At 39.2% G+C, this 24,089-nt stretch overlaps 1 protein-coding gene across 2 annotated transcripts in view; it reads right to left on the bottom strand.

Annotated features, from left to right (window-relative positions):
* INSR (insulin receptor) overlaps positions 1-24,089 on the bottom strand; it is an 83,563-nt gene that overhangs the window by 22,976 nt on the left and 36,498 nt on the right. For both annotated transcript variants that reach the window (XR_015797648.1, XM_088149570.1), the window contains exons 3-10: positions 8,148-8,463; positions 6,636-6,781; positions 5,703-5,847; positions 5,191-5,405; positions 3,938-4,064; positions 2,798-3,048; positions 1,670-1,837; positions 1,286-1,484 (exon numbers count right to left, since the gene is read on the bottom strand). Coding sequence is in view for 1 of the 2 variants with exons in the window: in XM_088149570.1 (XP_088005696.1) it covers positions 1,286-1,484; positions 1,670-1,837; positions 2,798-3,048; positions 3,938-4,064; positions 5,191-5,405; positions 5,703-5,847; positions 6,636-6,781; positions 8,148-8,463 (1,567 nt within the window). In the remaining variant the exon portion in view is untranslated. The remainder of the gene's footprint in view (positions 1-1,285; positions 1,485-1,669; positions 1,838-2,797; positions 3,049-3,937; positions 4,065-5,190; positions 5,406-5,702; positions 5,848-6,635; positions 6,782-8,147; positions 8,464-24,089) is intronic.

The following is a 24,089-nucleotide window of genomic DNA, read 5'->3' as shown; positions in this document are numbered from 1 at the left end:
CCTGAGCTGTGTCCTCCTTCAGGATAGGCCAGAGTTCACAGATATATCATACCAGAGAGCAAGCACACATAAACATCTTGTAATATAAGAGCTAATGTATTTAAAAATAAGACCTATTTTGTTGGCACAGCTACAAAAAATGTTTCAAGAAGCAAATGAGGGACTGTTACCTCAAACCAGAAAATGTCCTGATCTAAATTATCTGCCCCTAGTCATTGTCCATTGTACATCTTTAATTCCAACATTTGCCTGGATTCTAGCTTAAACCATCGGCAAACTGAAAAGCCAGTGAGATATCCCAATCTCAGGAAAAGGAAAGAACTACTTTCCTGTAGACTTTTCAGAGAAAATCAGGTCAATGAAAGTTTTTATTATTGCACCTAGTACTGATCACTGCCTCAGCCTGTTATTCCTCCTCATCTGAGGTCTTTACCACTATGTTTCCATCAAACAAAGACTGTCTTCTTTCAAGATGGTCAAATATGCAAAAAAACATTTTCCCCTTAAGTAAAGTTACTGTCCAAGAAAGCTCAACAAACAAGTAATGCCAGAACTCCCATAAACTTCATTATCTTTCATAAGAGTCACTAAGGCTCAGGCCTAGTTGAATCATTACCTTTGAGATTCTTCATTTAGTTTGCCTGCTAACCAAATGAACGCTTGGACCAAAGTTCCCCTGCCTTATAAAAGACCAGCAGCTATGTCAAACAAAGCCTCACAGACAGCTGGAACAACACAGGCAAAGTTGCATCAAATTATCTGAGACACATTAGGAAGGTAAGAAAGTCTCCTTCTACAAGGAACCAATGATACTATTGTGTTAATATCAGAAGCTCACTATGTTTCCAGGGCACTCTAGCCAGAATCTACCAAAAACAGAAGATAAGGCATAACAGACTGTTTATTATGACATTACTTGCTGATGTGGGAGGATGAGAAAAACCTTAAAGAGTAGCACCTGCTTTTCCCCAGTGAGGCAGCACATATATAAGACATTCTGTAGGATTTTGTATTTACCACAAGAGTAAAGAATAATTTCAGAAACTTCTGTTTGCCTGGCCAAGAAAGGAAAATACTTAAACAAAACCAGTTACAGTAAGTTGAGTATTTGTAAAACCTCTCAAGGAATTAGTTGCTTTTTCCAACAGCTTTATTATTGTTTAGTACTATAAACTAAGTACTCTGACAGTTATACCTCCATCTGTCTCCTGCTTGACAGCAGAGAAAGCAAATCTGAATGTCCTCACTTAAGCCAGAAGAAAGGCAGCCACACTCAGGAACTTACCTCTGAACAAATACTTCATTGTGGAGGTAATTCTCAAAAGTCTTCCGGAAGGCAGATTCCTCCAACTCCTTCTGGATCTGAGAGTCTGTTTTAGGGCAGGTACAACACTCTCCACTCATTTTTTCATTCTCGCTCACATTGTGCTTGTTGCCATCATCTACTAGAGGGGGAGACCATGTCCGAGAGGGTAGCTTCAAGCCTGCAGGACAGATGGACAGTAAAGCTCCTATGTTTCATGATCCTAAAAGATTAATGGTCAGTAAGGGATCTACAGCCTTAGGAAAGATACCATGTTTTTAAATGAGTAGTGCCGATTCCTACTGGAAAGAAGCTGCAATTCAGTTTAAGGCTAAAAAGTAGGGGGACACAGCTAGCCTGTCTTACCCTTCAGACAGTAATCTAGTTCATAGAGTTCACTGTCTTCACTTTGCTGTTCCCAGGATACCATATAATGTGTAATATTCCCATTGGGATCAGAAGGTGGTTTCCACTTCAGAATGATCTGTGATGAAGAGTTGGAAACAGAAATTGGATCCTGGGGGACAGTTGGCACTGGAGAGAGAAAAAAAAATAACCATCACAAAAATAGGAACAGGGTGAACAAAAACCTTATCAAGTCAAACAATGTGGGTCTGCTTAGCCTAATCTCATTTCTAACAGCAGGCAGCTATATGCCCCCATTAGAGCTGAAGGCATAACAGGTAGGACATAAACATTCCCTGTGGTTTGTATTAAGTAATTAATATTCTGAGGCAGAACATCCCTGAAGTTGGAGGTTCCGCTATGCCTAATAACCACTAATAGGCCTATCCTTTTCATGAAATTCCCATTACAAAGACATCATCCAAATCTTGGGAAGTAATCATTCTGTTTTATTTTGGGCTGGTTTGACTGCACTTGGAATACTATGTCCAGTTCTGGATAATGAACTTTAAATGGTATATAGAGAAGCTGGAGCAGATTCAGAGGAGTACTAACCAAGATGATAAGGAGTCTGGAAACTAAGCTCTATGAGGAGCAGTTAAAGGGGACGGGCATGTTTGGCTTGCAAGAGAAAACTTAGGGGAGATATGATAATGGTCTATAAATATCTAAAAAGCTGTCACATGCAATAGTGGACCTATTTTACTGAAACAGAGTAGGATAAGGACCGATGGAATTGAATTAAAAAGAAAGGAGATTCGGCTGAATATTATGAGGAATTTCCTGGTGGTAAGAGCTGATGGACTCCCTCACTGAGAAGATTTTCAAATGGGAGCTGGGGCCACCTAGGGGGGATGGTTCACTCGATTCCTGCTATAAAAGGGGTCACACTAGATGACCTACAAGTCTTTTCCAACTAATTCTAATTCTAAGCTAGTGTCTTTATCCTGCAGATTATTAGAATAATTATTAGAATAATTACAACTGTAGTAAATAATTCTTTAGCTAAGGAATCAGTTATAACAATCCCCCCTCAAGAATTTTTTGATTAGCAGTTTCTGAACACTGCAAGACAGCAGTACTGCTCACCAGAAGCATTAGTCTGAATGTATATGATCTCGCTCTTCGCCCCATAGATCTTCTGCTCATCTGAATGGGTGACCAGTGTCTTCACAAAAATGGCATACTGAGTCCAGGCTTTCAGGTTCCGCATCAGAAACCCAGGATGGGATGGTGCCCTGCCATCAGTCGGCCGGGGAGGAGGTTCAATATCCACCACCGTCCAGCTGTTGGAGCCACAAACATCCTGGCCATCAAATTCCGTCACGTTCCGGAAGGGACTGGCCCAAAAAGTAAGGGAAAGGACACCAGCTGCTATTTCAGAAAAGCAATGCATATACATAGGCACAAATGTGCTATTCATTTTAAAGAGGGGCAATGGATACAATGAAGCCATTGACAAGTCCAGAGTTATGGAAATGAGAAAGAACCTTTCTCTCCAACCGGACTGGCCAATGATAGTGAGTGCTAGGTGGTGTAGAGACTCATGCCAGTCTACTATGGTCAAATATCCCAACTGAACAAGGAATGCCAATTTTTGTGTAGTACAATGGTAAAACCACAGCACTCAGGGGCTATGCATCAATAGTGTGAAGCTATTCCAACTAGCAACTTGCTATCACTGAAAGCCTCCACCGGGTTAGGAACACAAGCAGAGGCCATGATGTTGTCTGCCTACGGAACATAACTGATGTTTTTATAGAGCTGATGTTATTTATTTCTGTTTCAATTTTCTTTTAATGTGAAGCATTTTTAATAGTAACTGTAAGATTAGTAATTTAAAAATGGTTAATATCAATAGTTAAAATGTATTTACAGTAACTACAAAGTTAATTTCATCTCTTCCCCACAGTTAATCAATTTATTTTATGCTAATATAGGATCAAATCTATTGATTATCACTTTATTTTTATAAGTCTAATATTTACAAAGCCTCTCAGCTGCAGGTTATTTGATTCTTGTCCAACTATGAAGACTACTGCTTCTTTCCACGCTCAGTCTACAAGAATATTAAATGAAAGAACTACGCCTGTTAGCTGGAGGCAACTCTGGTACTTTCTAGCCCTCTGTCTGTATGACCATTAGCCTTTCTCAGTCCTACTCTTCTGGGCTGCACAATCTAGGCTTCGGTAGCCAGGAACTTGGCTTTTACAGAGTTTGTCTACTCACGCTTCCTTATAGAACAGCATGAAGCCCAAAAGGTCACGGAAGTCCAGCGGCCAATATGGCTCCCATTTCAGTACAATTTTGTCACTGGATGTTTTTATTAAAGAAAACTTCAGCACTTCATTTTCACCTGCAGAGGATGACATCACATTTGCATTAACAACCATTCATGCATACAAAAAACAATGGTACAACCAAACTAAATTTAGTATTTCATATGTATTCAGAAAAGTAAATCCCATACACTGCAAGACCCACAGAAGTGATGTTAGCCCAACAGGAAAGCAATACTGAATCAGAAGAGAGAGCCAAGAACATGAAACTTCCCCCCATGGGCTACTGCCAAATGAAACTGAAGAACCATGGAAACACCAGGACCCTACATGAAGGCAAAGTAGGTGTTAATGAATAAGCCATGATGGGAAATTGTTATCTAGGATCAGGGGAAAATGAAAAAAGGCTGAAGTTCCAGAAATAATGGACTGATTTTCTAATCTGAAAGTGGAGGTAGAGGGGGGGGGGAAGTTATGGTGTGGTATTTATTACCCCCCCATCCTCCCATGAATTAATACGCAGGCAGCTGTGGCCATAGAAAACAGGCCCCTCTGATCTACAGAGAGTAAGCAGAGAGCCTCTCACACACATATGTGCTATTGCTAAGGGAGGCTGTGGGGACAAGTTGTCTTGTGCTCTGCCAGCCTGGCAGAAATTCATCAAAGAGCACTGGATTTGCTTTGCAACTGACTCTGAAAATATACAGTATACATAAACAGGATGTTACCAATTTGGAAGCTAGATCTTTGAGTGCAGAAACATTCCCAGAAGGAAACAAAGCCAAAACACAACAAATGTATGGTTCTGGACCAGTGCCCGCTTCCTCTCCTCTTTGCTTTGAGATTAAAAAAAAAAAAAAGCTACAACCACACAAGTGAACAGTTGGGCAGTTACTGATGCCAAATCAAGGGAGAGTGGCAGGATGATTCCTAAAACTGAGAGAAATGTGTCTTCTTGCCTCTGCCTGACTCCAAGGCAAAGTAATAATTTCCTAATTACCAGCAAAAACTAGAGGCTGTGAAGTAATAATCAATAAACATTACTTAAGATGTACACCCTCCCCCCAAAATACAGAGCATCTATATGTGCATCCTAGCCCAGTAAGATAACGTTTAGTACCCACTTATCCAGAATTAAGAAAACGAACATCACATCTATTTATATTTATCTATTTCCCTTGGACAGCATCAACTCATCCTTACAAGAAGCCTGGTCGCCATTGGTCTTGAGAGCAATATCATTCTTCTCCTGGCGCCCTTTCGTTCCTGAGATCTCTTCCAACTTATGGATTTCTGACAGACACAACTTGGGGTTGTAATGGAAGAAGAGCTTCCCTCGGGCAATAGTGAGATTGTGCTTGCTCCAGTCCCAAAGCTGGCGGAGATTCTGGTTGTCCAGGGCATAGAATGAATAATTTCTGGGTGAAGAAAAGAGGGAGGTGAAGAAAACAAATGCAGAAAGAAGAAACAGGAGATTGCTAAGTGGCCTCCCCTGCAATCAGCTCTCATTTCTAAATCAAAATAATCAAAATAAGTTAAACCCTCTTGAGACCAGGGACCAAAGAACAGAAGATCAAAACCTACCACCATTTTTCCTACTTCCTGTGTCTTAACAGCAGACTGACTTGCTTGTGACATTTTATAATGACGCAGAAGTGGGGAAACATACCATTATTCTCAATAGGTTCAAGATATCCCTGAAGAATTGAACTCACCCTGTTTCCAAAGTCTGTCCTCTGATCAGGTGGAGCTTGCGGAAAAAAGAAAGAGACACCAGGGCATAGGAGCGACTGATTTTCAAGTAACCTGAGATTTCTTCAATCAAACCAAGGTTGGCTTCCAACTCAGCAGCAATGTTAGCTAAAGGAGAGTGAAACATCAGCCATTCAAGCCACAAATTATGAACAAAGAGCAGCTTCTTATCCATATTAGGTCCTAATCCATGTGAAGAAATACCCAAAGTCACTATTACAATCACTAAAAATGATCACCATCAGCAGCAAGTAGCTTCCATGGCCCCAAAACAGAGACACATGATATGTCCAAAGGGAATCCTGCTATACCTTTCCCAAGTATTACTCCTTTATCCTTTACTAGTGCGTTTGCTTATCTTATTAGGCCTGGGTTGGACTACCCATAACCTATGACAGGATTGCTCGAGGGCCAATAAAGCTTTTGAGAGCTGCTTTCTGAAAATGAGTACGATCAGCATCAGTTTGTGGGGGGGAATGTTAAGGGGTGAAATAGATTCCTTAAGTTTTTGCAAGATTTAAATCTGCCAGTTTTCTCCTTAACTTCCCCCTCCCCCAAAAGATATGTCAGCAGGCCACTTTTGGCCCTTAGGCCACACTTTTGCACCCATGACCTTTGTAAATTTGCAATATTGAAATACACTGGCAAAACTGATTTTCTGGTAGACCAAAATTTTGGCATTTCTTCCAGTAAGCCTAATATTTTGAGATACCCCATCATCCCTCCTCCAAGTTAAAAAAAAAAATGGGTGCAAATTTCAATCCTCGCTCTGGCAACGTCACGCATCACTGCCATTCATCAGAAGTGATATGGTGGACAAGATATGGCTACTGGACAAAAAAAATGTTCACATCTTCTCTAGATGACACAAAGTAAAATAGGACTTGGACACTCACTTCCTCCACGAATGTTGATAATCAAGCTTCCATTCACAATGGTGCAGCCTCGGAGTCCCTGTGCAGCAGTAACTGAATCGATTACCTTTTCTTCACCCAAGTCACAAATTTTTGGACAAAGCCCTGCACAGGGTGTGCAGAGTAAGCTGGAAAAGAATATACCAGAGGGGGACATTCAGGCTGTTGAATGCTTAATATAATGGATAATGGCACAGTAAAACATCAACTTTTCCAATCTAGGAAAGGATTCTAGAGTTCATAGCCACTATTACAAGAACCCAGAATCTGCACAACAGGTGATGCCTTAGTAATTAGCTAATCTCTTCAGGACAGTCTTTTTCCAGCCTCAACCAGGATGAAGGATTTGACAATGGAGCTACTGCCCTGTCCCCATGGCCATGTTGGCTTGTGATCTTCCTGGTTCCTTAATAATTCAAATTTCAAACATGACTTTAGCATAGGATTCAATCATCTGAAAGAACTTTTTAAAAAAAATCTAGCATGGAGGAACTGGCAGGCAGGCAAGAAGATAAGTATAAGTTGTATGTTGCCAGTATAATGCTACCATACTAGGAAGGATCTACCTTCAGGAAAGCAAAGAAAACTGCCGCCAGGCTCAAAACTCCATGTTAGTACAAAGTCCCTGGAATGGAATGAACTGAAAAATATTACAATTAGCACTAATATTCAGAAAAGTATCTGATTCACTGTTTGTTTGTTTATTTTATAGGCCACACAACTTCCATACGACTCTGGGCAGCTTAAAACTAAGAACCAAAATAAAAATAAAATAGAAATAGAAACAAGCTCTTCTGTGATAAACAACTGAATTGCCAATTATCTATTTTTTTTAACTGAGAATGCTCCAAAATGTCCATTTCCTCTCCTGTGGACATGTTGCTCTTCTTTACTATTTTCCCTCTTTTCAACATAAGAACTAACAAGGAATCAAAAAAAAAATAGTTGTCTTGTTACAAAATTTATGATGAGTTGGAAGGAGGCAAGTTCCAAGTAACCAAAACCAAGGAATGTTTTCCATGCATTTGGAAGACAGCACAAATATGCGTGCATATATATCTATCGTCTCATCCAACTCGATAACTAAACTGCAGAAGTACTAAATTGCTTTTAAATAATATACACATACACTGATTAAACATATTTCCATTCAGTATTTTCTAATTTAAAATGACAAGCATTGTCTGCAGACTGTATTTGAATTATACTTAAAGAATACTTGTGACTTTAATGTTACGGGGAGAAAAAGAGCATAGGTGCATCATGTGATTTCTGCTTACTGAGAGCTAAGACATCATCACAAATCTGAAAGGTTCCCCATATTTTGGACTGCATGTTTCTTTGTTACTGCTTGGCACAAAATGCTACTTTTTATTTCTTATTTATTTCTTATTCCTAATTGCTTTGTTACTAATCCTGATATACCTCTCAAAACACCTCACAACTATCTCTATCCCAACCAATAAGAAGAGAAGATAGAAAGGAAGAACTCACTTGGTGGAGTTCAAGGTGTAACCTGAAGGGCAATCAGAGATGCATTCGCCATTGTGGATAACATAGCATTCAGACTCGCGGGCCATCTTGCATTTATTGTGCAGCTCCTGACAGAAGTCAAAAGTCACACACCGCCAGCCTTTGAAGCGATAGTAATTAGGTGGACATGTCTCTACACACTTGCCATCCAAAAAGAAATTCCGGCATGCCACACACTTCTGTGGATTGTTGGGCTCAATGCAGTTGCCAAGGCACTCTGTGTGGCAGCACTTGCCAGTTGGGGTACAGCCCTGAGACTTGCACGTGGCAGGACACACTGGAGAAGAGAAATGAGGAGAGATGATTACTAGGCACTTTTAGGAGCAGGTGCTCCTCACATCAAGGGAAAATACCTTTATTGCTTCATCAACATATACATGCATACTAGGGTCCCCCATAAATCAATACTTTATGACTATTTACCAGAATGCTAATGGCCACCCCTGTGCCCCCAATCCTGCAGACTGATTTCTATTACGTTTGCTTATCTTTGCCCTTTTTCTAAAATGTAGAATGCATTTCCAACCAATGCAGTGGGCTGCATTACTTACCATTTTTATTTCTAAGAAAGCTTAGGAATCCTAGCGGAAGCCAAGAATCATTCTTAAAATAATAATGATACAAAAGGCTGGTTCTTTACAGCAAGGTAACTTCCTATTTTTAAAACATAAAATAATATTTTAAAAATATAAAAAAGTGGCGCAAGCAGCGAGTGAGGTGTCTTTGGCCGTATTGATGCCACAGACACCCTGTGGTAGATCCCAAGATCCCAGATCTAAACATCTAGTTTTATTTTTGTTCAAGTTTTGCAGTGCAGCACCTTATCTTCACAAGACCAACACAAGACCAACTTCCATACATTTACATATATCAATTCAGTCCAAACACAAACATGAACAAACGGCTCACTACCCATTCTTAATTTATAATAGCCTACATTTTGTTTCACCAAAGATTTTACCTTCATATTCCATCAACCCCTCCCCATAAACTCTAAGACTAAACTCTCTTTCTCTCTTTGTGATATTTGTGATACTTTTATTCTGAGACCAGCCAAACCCTTATGTATCCTCCAAGACAATAATATCAATTTTGAAACGTGCATCTTAATATCTAGACTGGCAAGAAGTCAATTCTGTTTACTCAATTTTAGTCCTTTCAGCACAGAAAAGCTGGTGATGCTGGGATGGGGGGATGACAATGTACATATTGATGTATTTTTAGCTATTTCTTAAAGGAATAGTATGCCTCTATTTACCCATTTTTGATAATCAACACGCTATCAAGCAGGACATGGTTAAAATCAGAACAAAACAAGCAGAAACGTAGACTTGAGAGGAAGGGGAGAATCCCTTCATAGAAAAACTGGACCCTGCCTCTTGGCTAAATGGCTATGCAGTCCCCTCCCCACTGTGCCAGAAAAAGATTGCATGCTATCCTAACGTCATTAACCACTGCAGTTGCTCTACTCCAGTTCAAAGTCATAAGACTCTACTGCACAGTAAGGAAGTCACTTCCTCATGAGATGGGTGGTGTCTAAATTTGAAATATAAATAAAACAAATAAATAAAGTGCTGCCAGTCGAATTACTAATAATGCCTAGCCAGTAGCAAGTACTATAGGCAAGGCTAGGGTAAGGTATACAGACAAAATCAGGTAACATCTAGCTCTGAAATATTCATACTTGAGCAGACTGATAATCAGGAACTTCAGATTATTTCTAAAGTTGGTGGGGCTAGCCACTAGAAAACATCAAAACTACCCCTTCTACCTTATAGTTGCTACTCTCCAGAAATGAAGAGGCAGAATATATATGCTCAGGGCCACAAAAAAGACCGGGTTTAGAGCAAAAACTACTGAGAATCTTAAGCCAACAGCCAGATTTTGATCAAAATATCTCAAAGCCACAGGCTTCTTGATCCACAGCCTCAGATGGCTTAAAAATAGATCTTTTGAAACCATGATGCAGCTTTTTAAGAGACAGCAAAGCTTTTGAGAACTGGAAGGGGACTGAGTTTCTCACCTCTTCTTCCATGATATTGTCAATTATAATGGCAAAAGCAAATTAACATATGTATATCTGGTCAAAATGTTTGTGTTCCAGCAGCTTCTGTTGTTTTTTGCACTAATTTTCACTTTAATCCTGATAAGATCATATAGCCTGAAATATATTTGTGGTACTTCAAACCACTAATAGAGTTAGCTAATGAAAAGTAGAATACAGTTTTCATTCCAATATTCTGTTCCTACAGTCTCAAGAAAGACTGTGAAAAGTCAGAGCAGATATGACTGCAAAATGACTCAGACTGGAAAGTGACAGTAGTCTATAAACAAGAGCTTAATTGATTTATTTTCCAGCCCTGTGAGAGTAATAGGCAATTTCCTTGTACAATCTTATTATGTTTGTTGCATCTGTTGGTTCTGGAAGTAGAAGAGAGTGAGAGAGAAACCACATATAAGAATATTTCCAGAGGAACAAAAAATACTATCTGTGAGGTTTCAATAAGCACAGCAAAAGCATTATTCTTTGGACACTCAAATAAAACTATGAAGCTCAATTGGCTGCTTATGGTTAGAAGGGGCTAACAAATACCCATATTAAGCAAAGGCACCCCATACATTCCCAAAATCTAGGCTGATGCGCCATACTTAGAAAGGCAGAACTTCTATATCTAGAAGCAGTCTATCCCTAATAATTAATGGAGCCAGAAAGGAGATAGCTGTTTCCTGCATGCCCTGCTTGTGGGCTTCTCAGAGAATTCTGGCTGACTGCTATTAGTAATAAATGCTAGTTAACTGAATGTATCTGATCCAGCAGAACCGACATCATGTTCTTTACTCAGGAGCAAAGACTGAAAACAAAAATTAAACAGCAAAGACCACTTTTCAACAGGGATTGTCTTGCTTTAAAACAGCCTTTCCTCACCTCGGTACCCTCAAGATGTATGGTGCCCTTCCTAGAACTTCCAGCCAGCACAATTACTCCTTATCCTTCTTGGCTGGGAATTTGGGAAGTTGCAATCCCAGCATATGCAAAGAATGCCTGGCTGGGGAAAAAATTACTTAAACCTTGAGTCTCAGGAAGTAGGCAGTATATAACATTTTAAATAAACAAACAAACAAACAAACAAGCAAACAAGCAGGCAGGCAGGCAGGCAGGCAGGCAGACAGACAGACAGACAGTAAGAGTTCTGTTGATAGCTGGGGAAACACAGAGAATATTTTTTAGCTAATCCTTTCTTCCCCACCAAACAAAATAATTCAGTTTTAATTTTAGCTCAAGTAGAGATATCTTTAAAATGGAAGATGCAGAAATTGCACAGTGCAGCAGAAGTAGTCAAACAACTCTAGTGAAGATTTAAGATGGCAAGACAGCAGCCACCCAACGTCCCAAAAGTATGCAAAGACATTTACAGCAGAGCCTTGGAAATTAAGTTTTAAAACAGATACAGTATGCCACAAAACCAAGAAGAGTAAAACACTAAAAAGCCTTCTGTTTTACTTGTGCAGCATGGTTTGCTATCTCCTCCACCTTGTGTGAAGAACAGAAGAATGGCAATACTAGACAAGCTAAATTTCTTGGTATTCCAGAACAGGAACAATGCAGATAGATTCATGGAATTATAAAGAGGCACAATGCATCTGAAGGCTGTTCACAGAAACAATACAGTTTCAGTGGCCAGAATTGTAAATATTCATTGTTAGCTTTGATGTCCATTTTGCAAAGAGATCCCACTCCCAAGTAAGGACAATTCTTCTGCAGTCTGCCTGGGAAATCAGAACAGAGTAAGACTGGAATAACCAGCTGAGCAGGATTTCTATGCGAATGTGAAGATTTCTTCCAGCTACTACTAAAAAGTATCTGAGTGATACCAAGGAAAGAGAAGAATAGGACAACCAGCAGCAAGGTAGTTGGACTCAGTTACAGTGGCAATGGGTGCACCACTGGAAGACCTGAAAGACCAAGTTAGGGGCAGATAGTCATAGAGAAAATCTATCTATGTGGTCACTAAGAGTCAACAACTTGATGGCACATAATTAATCGCTTGAAGAACACAGAACTGTCAAAAAGAAGTTCACAAATAATCAATATATGAAAGCAACTCCAAGTATTTGACAACACTCCCATATTCAGATGTGGGGAGAAGATGGGTTCATTTTCTTGGAAGACAGTATCATATCTTCCATTGTATCTACACTGTAGATCAGTGGGTAAAGTGTGGTTTGGGGAAACTTACTCCAAGATTCAAAATTCCAGATACCTAGAACCAATGTCCTTTGCAAATATGCCTGTGCAATCCTACTTCAGAGTCTGGATTTGTACAGACACAAATATCTCCTATGTTGAAGTGCACAGAAATCACAAAGATGATCAGAGATCTATCAGCAAAACAATGATGTATTCCTCCATCTGCAAAAGACTGCTATATTGACCTATATGTCTCATCTTTCACATATGCTTGGAAAGATCAGGCATCCTATATTGAATGAAGGAGAACTGAAGCTCTAATGATAAATCTATGGTTGCTCGTGTGGCCACATCTTCCTCAAATGACAGATATATATGGGTCAGATGGGTAAAGTTTAAACAGGCATATGAAAGATTCCTAAACTGCAAAGTATTCCTACATTTCAGAACTTTATACTGCAGGTTTTCCCTTGCTCCTCCCCATACTGCTACAGAACATCTGACTGGAATGAAGACAAAGCCAGAAAGCTCAGAAACAACAACTGATACTGTTACAGTAATAACAATAACTAGAAAATACCTGCGTGTACATGGGAGCACTTAGCCAAGATAACTCAGCCCCTACTCTTTACTTTCAGCAGTATTAGTTTTTGGTAACCCATAAACTGGGATTATTTTGGCCCATGCTGGTGGAATTTTATTTATTTAACTATTCAAGCTTTAGGTCACTTGGTCAAAGATTCAGGGGCCCTGCTCAGGAAAAAAAAGTCCTTGTACAATTTTTTTTAACAATCAAATTAAGCAATTTAAGGCTATTGTAGTTGGAATACCATTGTTCTGAGTAAGGAAAGAGACAATGACAAGTCAGAGAAGCAGATAAACCATGACCAGCCTGGACAAGAGAGCAGCTAAAGTGTCTGAACTGCGAACAAGAAAACAGAACATTTTAAAGCTCCAGATCCTTAGAAATCCAGGTCAGGAAATACTTCTGACAAGAGAACCGCCCTCACCCTTAGCCAATACATTGGCTGCTTGGGGTAGGAAGCCATTCAACACATTTTTCTATCTTTGCACAAAGCAAACAGATACTTAACCCCTTCCACACAAAAGAGAAGGGAAAGGCAGACCTCTGCACAGGCTTTCCAATCATACAATCCGGAAAAAAGAGATTCCTTCTTTAAAAACTGACTGCATGTGTGTGTGTGGGGAGGGGGAAAAATGTCAGTTAAAGCCACGTTGCATTGTGACAATAATACATAAGGTCTGACAGGGGTGGTAAAGCCTAATGGCAAAAAAAATTATAGCTTGAAAGTTTTCAATTTGCTTGAAACAGCTTGCTTTGGCCAAGATCCACAGGCAGAATGATGTATCTGTACGTACTGTCCTAATCAAGCAGTGCTGTGGCAGGAACACCCAGATGACTATATCTCTATAAGGGGGAAATTCCCCTTCCCTTTTTCTCTTCCTTTATTGTATATGGAAACAATGCCTGGACCATCAATTCCCCACCCCCATGCTTCAAAGTTACAGTTGCTGTGAAAACTTTTTCCTAAATCATCCAAGTTGTGGACACAATTTCTTGGTCTTAAATGCAATTCCTGCATGTGATGAGTCTTCACACCACCAGTAACACCCTAAAGGTTTTAGCCCCATTCCAGCCCAATCACCAAGAGCACCTTCTAAGCATGTTCCCAGGTTCTGCATTTTAAAGATGCTCTGTCAATGCAACTAGTACTGGAGAGCCTTGAAGGCTGCTTTTCTTAAACAAGTGGGGCAGCGCTTGATGCACTTCAATGAATTCCTAGCTTTGAACTGCTGTGTGGGACATTTAAAATGGGGGTTCCCAGTCAAGTGTTTTAAGATTTATCACATTGAGAAACAAAGGTATTCTGAGTCTCCACTCTCTATATATTTATAAAGACAAAAATTCAGGTAGCTTGTTTGTTTTTGTATAAAACACAAGGCGAAGCAGATTAGCAGACCAAGAGAAGTTTGCCTGAGATTCCAGGAATGCAAGTAACCAACACAAAAACATGTGTGGAGAGGAAGAAACAGAATTGGTGCAATAGCTCCCAGCAAAGCATTCAGCATAAGGAGAGAACTAATGCAGCTGCTTGTGTAACACTGATTGAAATATGGGTGGGGCGGTTCCATATTATGCCAAACTTCTGACATATTGGATCCTGGTATTGGAAAGTAAGCTGCACTTACATCTTCCATAGAAGTTATTGATGACTCTTAGTCAGACTTCTTTTTGAGCAACATGAATTCCAAAATTCGGTTTACTGTGCCCAATACTTGGTGCCCCTACCACAACTAGAAGACTTTTATGTTTTCATGAAGGCCTGGCATAATTTTTGAATGTACTCCAAGACACATTTCCTGAAGTCATGAATTCTTCTAGGAATCTAGGGATATATATACACCAGCTTTCCAATTCAATAAGCTGGCAGAGAAGCTGAGCATATTTCCACAAGAGACATCTTAGTACCAGTCCCACAGGCCATAAAATTGGAGTAATTATAACTAAAAGGAATTTCTTTCAATATTAAATATCCTTCCCAAACAAGGAAGATGTCTTTATTATTACATATACAAGAGAGCAGCCTGTGGCACCTTAAAAGACAGACCAATGTGTTATATCAATTAATCTGTTGGACTGGCAGTAGAGACACCAGATTCAAATCTAGCCTCCACTATGGAAGTTCAATGGATAACTTTGATAACATTCTCCCTCAGCTCAACCTATCTCACACAATTATCATGGTGGGGAAAAATGGGAGGAGGGAGCCCTACTATATATACCAACTTGACCTGACAAAGGTTGGAATATAAATCTAATCTAATCTAATAATCTAATCTAACTAAAGAAAAATTATTGCAAGGGAAAGTTATACAATCAGAATCCCCATTTCTCAGAGATGCAAAGTGTTTACTCAGTTCAGAAATCACACACACCAAAGAATGTAGTGCGTGAAGTTGCCTCTAATCCGCAGAATTTTCTATCACAATAAATCTGCCCCTCTTCAAAATGTGCCATAAATTTTCTCTTGTTTATTAAACACTGTTTTGGGGGCCTACTTGTTGCTATATTGTTGGAAGGATGTGAGCTTACTGCTCTATAGTACAAAACTACTGTACTGCCATCACCCTGTACTTCAAGACTAAGGGACTCCAAAAAGCATTTTAAAAAATCAGGTGCTCTGTCCTCAATGTTTCTTAAGTGGGAACAACACTGGAGTGAATTGCCACATGTTTACTGTACACAGTGCTCTGAAGACATGAAATAGATCAAGATCTGAATTAGGCTGCATGTAGAGCAGGAAGAAGCAATTCCTCTTATATGCCAGTTTATAAAACTGCTGTTTGAGTTTGCTGTGTAACAGTTTTCTGAGGGTAGATATATTGTTTAATCTAATTAAACTACCTAACATTTCCTTGCTCCAGCTTCAGGCTGTTAAAAGTGGCAGATTCTGGGGTTTCAACATCAAAGTGTAAACTTTACTAACCCACTTCTTTGGTCCTTTTTGTTGGCTCCAATAAAAATATTACTGTACTGTGGTTATAACATTAATTTTCCTGTTCTGAAATCCTTGCAGCAACAGCAGGTGGCCAGAGGAAATGCATGCTTTGCCATGTTTGCCTCCAACAGACAAAGCCTGGAGACAAGCAGACCTCATTCCTATCCTGGCTAGCAAATGACACCATCACAATGTTTTTTAAAGGTTAATTGCTGCCTTGGAATATCAAAAAATATTTGGCTCTGGGTCAGAAAAAGCAGCATTTATATCCCTAGATGTGTCCTGAAAAAACAGCACCCACTCAACAAGCACAACTCACATCCCCTAAACCATTTGCTCTAGTATATTACTGTAACTTCTACCACAGCCCATCCCTGCCTTGTTTCAACAATGCAAGATATTGTCCACAAGTGTACACACATACATAGACCCTCATGGACACACACAAAAAAGCCACAAGGCAATGATGTGGGATATAAGAAATATTCCAAGTTTCTCAAGCAAGTATTATTATTGCCCATTACCAAATACTAGAGTAAATCTTTGAATTCTCCAGAACTCTTTGTCAGGCTGAAAGTGTGAGATATGATGCTATAACCACAAAGTTTACTTTAGTCAGTACTAAAATTAATACAAAGTCTCTCCTCATAATATTTTGTAGAATGACAAATACACATACACAAAAGGTTCAAAGACAAAAGGTGTTTGTTGTCAGCGTGTTTATATAGAACAAAGGTATAAGAAGTAACTCTTTAAAAGTAACTCTCCATAAATCCCAGAGACTTCACTGCATAAGAGATATCTTCAAACAGAACACTGATGCAGAGAAGAAAAAATGTGCTTTATGAAATACAGAAGCAGTTTCTTTTATGAACCCCTCATTTGTTAAAAAGTCAGAAAAGCATGTGAAAAGTTCAACTTTGACTATTACAGGAGTAGCTGACTGGAAAAGTTTTTTTACCACCTCCTCTTCTCCCCAGTTCAAAGCTCCAGGCCCATCATACCAAAAGGCATTTCTAGAGGATGCCTTTCCCCAATGGCTACAGCACTTTTGCTTGTAATCCAGAAAAAAGAAATAGTCATGCTAGTCTGAAAAGTATTAGTAGGACAGAGAGAGAAAACAGGTAAACCAGAATTTTTGATGACAGCTGATAGTTTCACTTTTTGTTTTTGGCCACAACTGTTTCATCCCCACCTTATTACAAATCAAGAGAAGAGAAGAGAAGAGAAGAGAAGAGAAGAGAAGAGAAGAGAAGAGAAGAGAAGAGAAGAGAAGAGAAGAGAAGAGAAGAGAAGAGAAGAGCACTCCCTGTTCCTGCAAAATCTTTTGCATACTGAATATCCCCACTACAGGTTATGTAAATTTATATCTGGTCTTTCTTACAGAAAAGCACAAAATATTACAAAGCTGAAAACCAGTAGCTGAATAAAGATACAACTCCCTCCCTCCCACCACCACTTCCTCCTACTCTAAGTGCATTCCTGCTATATCTTTTCCTTAGTAGAAATCTGTCGAGATATGTACTGAATTTATTTTTGCACACATTTCTGCTTTCAAAATCTTGAACGGGCTTTCAAAACAAAATCAACAGAGAACACTGTGTTATGTGGGTTATGTCTGAAATTACCCTGAGATGTAAGGACTAAGAAGCAACCTGGAACGTCAGGGAAGGTTGATATATTTCAGAGAAATTTCAAATATGTATCATAAGAAACCAACGTATACAACTGAGGCACTCTCAATAGGGTAACATGAGTTTGCAAGAAACCCAGATGGCTTCTATGAAGGATAGCAGTTGTGTTGTTGGAACCGCAACATGCTTCAGCTAGGCCAAAACTGGATCTACACTGACATTATGAAAACAAATAAGCCTAGGCATGAAGGAGCATGGCAAAATGGTGAAAAGGAAAAGAGGGGTATTATGTGATTCAGGGATTCAGCTGTAAAACTACAGAACCATCCAGTAAAACACACGTTTCTTAAGCAAAAAACAAAGAATGGGACCCAGATTCATTAACCACAGCTTTCTATCATGTCTGAGAGTTCACATAAAGATCGTAACTGATTAAAAGGACTTTGAAACCAGTGTAATGCGGAAATAGCTCAAACAAGCAGATCTCTGGGTTTGTTATGGTCAAGTTCACACGCATTCTTCATTCCTTAATGAAGCTGCATCCTCCCTCTGCCTGGTTCCAGCCTTCCTACCTACATGCTTATTTCAAAACTTTCTGCACATTTTTCAAAATATCAAAATGCTCTGTACAGACTTTAGAACAACAAAAATACCCCTCAGTAAACCTTTTGATTCTCAGCCAGTAATTTTTATTTATAAATGTTAAGGACATAACACCATAACCCTTTTGAATTGTGCATAAAAAACATCTCATGTTTACTCAGGAAACAAGATTAACTCAGCATGTGCCTCTTTCCCAGAGTTGACTTACAAGGAAAATAACATATCATTATAACAATAAATTTCAATTCTATATATACTTATCTAATACAAATATTATTCAAATGCATATATATTTCCAATACATTTATGTGATTAACATTTCTTTTAACCTACTGTATTTTGTATAAATGAGTCCCATATTTCAGTATACTTGTCCATACAAAGTCTCCGTCTATTGGCAATCTGCTCATAAGTGGCGAGCACAATCAGGTCTTCAATCTACTGAATAAATGGGGCCATACATTTATCTTTCCAATGCTGCAGTTTTAGTCTTTTGGCCATAGTAAGGGCACGTAGAATCCATTTACATTGTCCAGATGTCAAATTCCATGTATTAGGCATATAATTCAAAAGAATATTATCCTCTGAAAATTTTAGCTTTTTTTGCACAATAGTCCACTACTTTCTCCCAAAACTTGGTAAGTATAGGACATTGTAGAAACATATGCTTTAAAGAGGCATTGTCCTTATTACATCTCCAACAAAATGCTGTTTTTGACAATTCTTTTCTATACAGATGTAGTGGAGTCCAATAAATTCTAAATATTATATTTTGTTGTATAAGTCATAGTTTAAAGTCCACTGACACTCCTCTCAGAATATAAATTAATCTGGGAATAATGTTCATTTTGAGAGTGTTCACCTTTCCCCAAAAAGCGAGATTTAATTACTTCCATCTATCGATATCTGAAGAAACCTCTTTATATATATTTATATGACATGTTGCTAACTGAGTTATATCCTCTGGTATACACATGCCTAAATATTTAATAGATTCAATACAGATACAGAATTGATATTCCTTAAATGAATGGGTAACCAAATTTTCACCTATTGGCATCAATTCCAAATTGGACCAATTAATAGAGTATCCTGCTATTTTACTAAAGGCATCTATCCTTTGCCTCAACACTGGAACAGTAAGATGTTGTCTGCAAATAAAACCAATTTGTGTTCAACTGAGTTGTGTACTACTCCACAGATCTCCCTATGTTGTCTAATAACACAAGTCAAGGGTTCCACGCAAATGCTAAAAGGCAAGGGTGAAAGTGGACATCCTTGTCTAGTTCTTCTAAATAGTGGAAAAGTAGGGAAAAAAACCATTAACCTTTACTTTAGATGCAGTGATTCATATAATATCTTAATCCATTTTATAAATTCCAAAGGAAATTCAAATATATTTAGTACAGCAAACATATACTATTCATGTATTTTGTCAAATACATTTTTTCAGCAGTTTACTGTTATAATTTTTTTTATTTTTTATTTTATTTAATAGACTTGTCCCCGCCCATCTCTCCACAATGATATATTAACACTTTTTTCCTCTGTTGTATTTTTTCACTTTTTTGTTAAACCACTTGTATGTTTTTTTTCCTTTTTTGTAATCAAAATTAAAAAAAAAACACAAGGAAAATAAACACTATCCATCCTGTCTGAGAGAAGAGCTGTCATCTTCTACTTCAATTGAAAGAGCTATGTTGCTTTCAATTCTCAAAGTGCTATTGCTTACATAGACAAAATGGCACCACCTATTCACAAGCAATCTTGGGAATTGCTAGTACCTCCCTGCCCCCCCCCCAAATCTTGAGGAAATCTTGAGGAAAAGAGGACCTCAAAAACAAGTTTCAGAAAATTGGGTATACTTTTGGTCAACTGACTATTGGCAAGACACCCAACAAGTGGGAAAGAAAATGAAGTTGTATGTTATGAAGAAAGCCACAGCTGAATAAAGAAGAACCACCTTATATACTGTAAATGTTTTTTGCAGGTACCTCCTACTTATTCTCAATTGTTCTCAACCCAGCATCCCTACTGGATTGGATTGAGGTTTTTTAACAACATCAAAGACCTGTTTCCAGTGTGTACTATCATACTGCAATGGAAAAATATTGCTGCCAATGATTCCACCTCCAGAGTCCTGCATTGTAGCATTCTGAGTAGAGGAATACAATAATTAAATCTGCTTTCTTTAAAGTTCAGGTCATTATATCACATTTCCTGCTGCTATTCTTTCCTTCAGTTTCTCTGATCAGCTCATATGACTGTGTGGAACAGCAATATAACCCCCATTGCTAGATCAAATTTTTCCCTAGTAACTACTAAAGATGTCAACATTATGTAGTTCATAATAATGAACTACACTTCCAAACTTGATTTCCTAGTATTCTGATCCTCACTTAGAATCTTCCTTGAGGAAACAAGCAGGAAATCACCAACCACAAGAGACTCAAGAATATAGAATACAAAAATGATCAAAATAGGAAGAGACAGCCTGCTGCCTTAGCCCAGTGTTGCATCTATACTTCTTGCAAATTCTTGGCCTTTCCCCACTGCTGAGTTGCAGTGCTTTCCATCCATCCTTGAGTCAGCAAAAAGCTACACTATACCAGCATAAAATTTTCTATCTCCATAGTCAATCCGTATTCTGACTGAATTGCCTTTTGCAATTACTTGATTTCCCTCCAAAGTGACACCAGTACAGGACAATTTAAGGACAACTTAAACCTGACTCATTCATGGACTGGGGACAAGCCAAAGACAGTATCATGGGGACATGTAGAAAAAAAATACGTTGCAGGGGAACATTTGTACCGTGGCTAGGTAGAAATGGAAAAAGGCTCCTCTGTGTCATTCTATCCTATACAAGATTCTATGTGTTCCAATCATTCAGCTGTTTTTCCATCATGCCTGCTCTCCTGACTCCTAAACTGTAGGAGAGCTAAAATTGCTAAGTTTAACAGACAACCAGATCCAGCCATTACAGGGTGATTGGAGGGAGAAACTGAATAATGAAAGACTGTGAAACAGCAAATGCTAACTCATACTACTTATTGCCCCCAAAGAGCAGATATTTTCTGATAGGCACTAAATACAGTAGCACATGATGGCTTCTTTGCATTCTTGGAGCAGCGTATTATATTCAGCATTCAGCCATCTACTGCCTGGTTGCTGCTGAATTTGTTGCAGTTGAGTCATCTTTTCTTCTCTCCTCCTGCCCTTGCTTTTATTTTTGATCACAACCCTTTTATTCCATTTACCACTGGAGTGTCCTCAGCATCTTGGTAAAGGGAAAGCAACTCTATTTCCATGGAAACAACTGTTAAGAGATTCAGTTGTGGGAACTTTCCCATCCTCCTTTCTCCGAACAGTCATCCTAGAAGTTACACAAAGTGGTATGGATGCTTGTGCATCATTGTACATTAAGTTGTTATCTGCCTAAAAGCAGGCAACACATACAAAATTTCCAATAAGTGGTGGGATTCATAAGATACTTGAGCAGCATCTAACAAGGAAGGCATATCTCTCATGAAACACGCTACAATGGGGGGTGGGGGTGGGCAAGAGAGTATGCCGACTGACCACACTGGTCTCCTGGTTTAAGAGCAGAGGGGAAACATACAGAGCCAAATACTTATGCTAGGGCTGGGAGAGAATACAGGAGGGACTGTATGGAAGTCTAGTTGTTCTTTTTTAATTTCAATGTATGGTTTTAAATCACAATTACTGATTGAGGGTTTGTATGCTGCTCAGAATCAGCAGATTTTAATGGTTCCTCATGCCATAGAGAAGAAGTGTGGTAGAGGAAATTTTCTAATGGCAGGTGCACAAACCCTGCAAACAATCAAACAAATATTATTTTCTCCCTCATCATTCAGCCAATGATGCTTTAAATCACGCAACAGCAAAAGTATCTGTTAGTTCTTGGGCCAATTGACAGTTGGAAAGATTTTGGCTCCAGAAGATCTAAGCGGGTGTGGGGAACTCATGGCTCTCCAGGTGTTGATCAACTGCAACTCCAGGCAGCTTCAGCAAAGCAGTGTCAATTACAAAAGAGACTGTAATTACCCTTTAGCAGTTTCTAAGGGCTATGAATGATTAAGCTGGTTACCCCAATTCACATGCTGAGTTTGGGGGAAAAGAGAGAAAACTAGGCAGCCTTTCTTGGCTTACTGAAAACAAGTCAAAGACCGTGGTATTATTTAAACTGCCCAGGATTATTTTTGTCATCCCTTACCTTCAGCTGAAATTTTATAGTAACAGTACATCAGGATATAATTTCATGGGATATTTCAACTGCCATTAGAAAATTTCCTCTACCACACTTCTCTATGGCATGAGGAAGAAAGACAATCCAGAGTCAGGTAGCCATCCCAAATGTATGCCAAGTATGTTTATGCAACATGATTTCTTAGAGCTTAAAACAATTTCTAAACAAAGTAGTAGCTAGCAGTCATTCAGATGTGATTACTTGGACCAAAGTCCTTTGGTGCTGGCTGATTCAGAAGATTTCCCAAATCCACTATTATTCATTCTCCTATCTAGAGTTCCATACTAGTCTCTGGAGAGATAGTGCTGATCTATATCCTATGGAGCTACTTAAAAAGTTTTACAAGGAGCAGACCCACATTTTAGATTAAACTAAAAATACTAAATGACAAAATACACAACAGGTAAAGGCATTTTCATCTTATATGAGACAGATCCTAAATAAATCCCCATTCTACAATTACTTAACAATTCTGATTAGTATAAATGCTATATTAAAGTGTTATCTGATCTGAATGATTGACTGATCAAATGCCATCAAGTCAGTGTTAACTTTGGTGAGGACAAAGACAGATCATCTCCAGGATGATTCATCTCGAACCTGGCCCTTCAGGGCTTCCAACAACACACTCATCGGTGCTGCTATTGAGTCCATCCACCTTGCTTCTGGTCATCCTCTTCTCTTTCCTTCCATTTTTCCCATCTTTACAGACTTCTCAAGAGAGCAAGGTCTTCACATATTATGTCCAAAATATGATCATTTGAGCCTGGTCATTTGTGCCTCGACTTAGAATTCTGAATTTGTTTTATGATCCATTTCTTTGTTTTCCTGACTATCCATGATATTCTCAGAAATCTTTTGCAACACCAAAATTCAAAAGCATCAATACCCTTTCTATCCTCCTCCTTCAAAGTTCAACTTTCACTTCTAGGAAGTGTCACAGGGAAAACAATTGTCTGCATGATTCTGATTTTTATAGGTATAGATACTTTACTGTTGATAAAAGGCAGAACCTATCTACCACTTCAATATCTTCATTGTCAACTCTAAGGCTGGTTCCTATACCTACTGTACTGTCATTCTCCCCAGGCATTTGGGCCAGGTGGTTAGGCAAGCTCTGCCGGTAGTATGGCTTTTTGTTTTGGGTGGTTGTTGTTTTAACCAGGACATCATGGGTTATACATTGTTGTGGTGATTTTAAACTTTGTATGCTGCCCAGAGTACCTGGGTGATGGCAGCACTGCAATCTGAAGACTAGAGGTGGTGTGCTGGGGCAGCTGGGCCTGGTGCTGGTGGTGAGACTGCAGTGTTATTGGCATGGCCATCAGATCCAAGAAGAACAGCAGTGAGGGCTCCGGACCCAGAAAGGATTGCAGCACAGCTGACAGCCCCAGCAAAGATTGCAATGAGGCTGCTGGGCTTGACGGTGTGCATGAGGCCTGCAGTGAAGACTGTGAAAGTATGGGGACTGGCCCTAGTATTGTGGTAAGCAGGATGCTGGTGCGGCAGACTCTTGGACTTCACAGCCTTTGGCTCCCTGCTGCCCTCTACCCCCAAACACTGGCTGAGTGGACCTAGCTGCCCTGGGTCTTCTGGTTGTTGGAGACTCTGGACAATGGAGTCCTTCTGCTTTTTCATCACTAATGATCTTGCCCTATTACAGGGGGTGCAGGAGTGGGCAGGACC

The sequence above is a fragment of the Python bivittatus genome, unplaced genomic scaffold (genome assembly GCF_059951505.1).
Source record: "Python bivittatus isolate LINGU-HERP-01145 unplaced genomic scaffold, Pbiv_v1 ctg000580_np1212, whole genome shotgun sequence".
NCBI classification, from domain to species: domain Eukaryota; kingdom Metazoa; phylum Chordata; class Lepidosauria; order Squamata; family Pythonidae; genus Python; species Python bivittatus.
The sequence above is the reverse complement of the archived record's forward strand: the minus strand, read 5'-3'. Positions and strand labels throughout refer to the sequence as shown.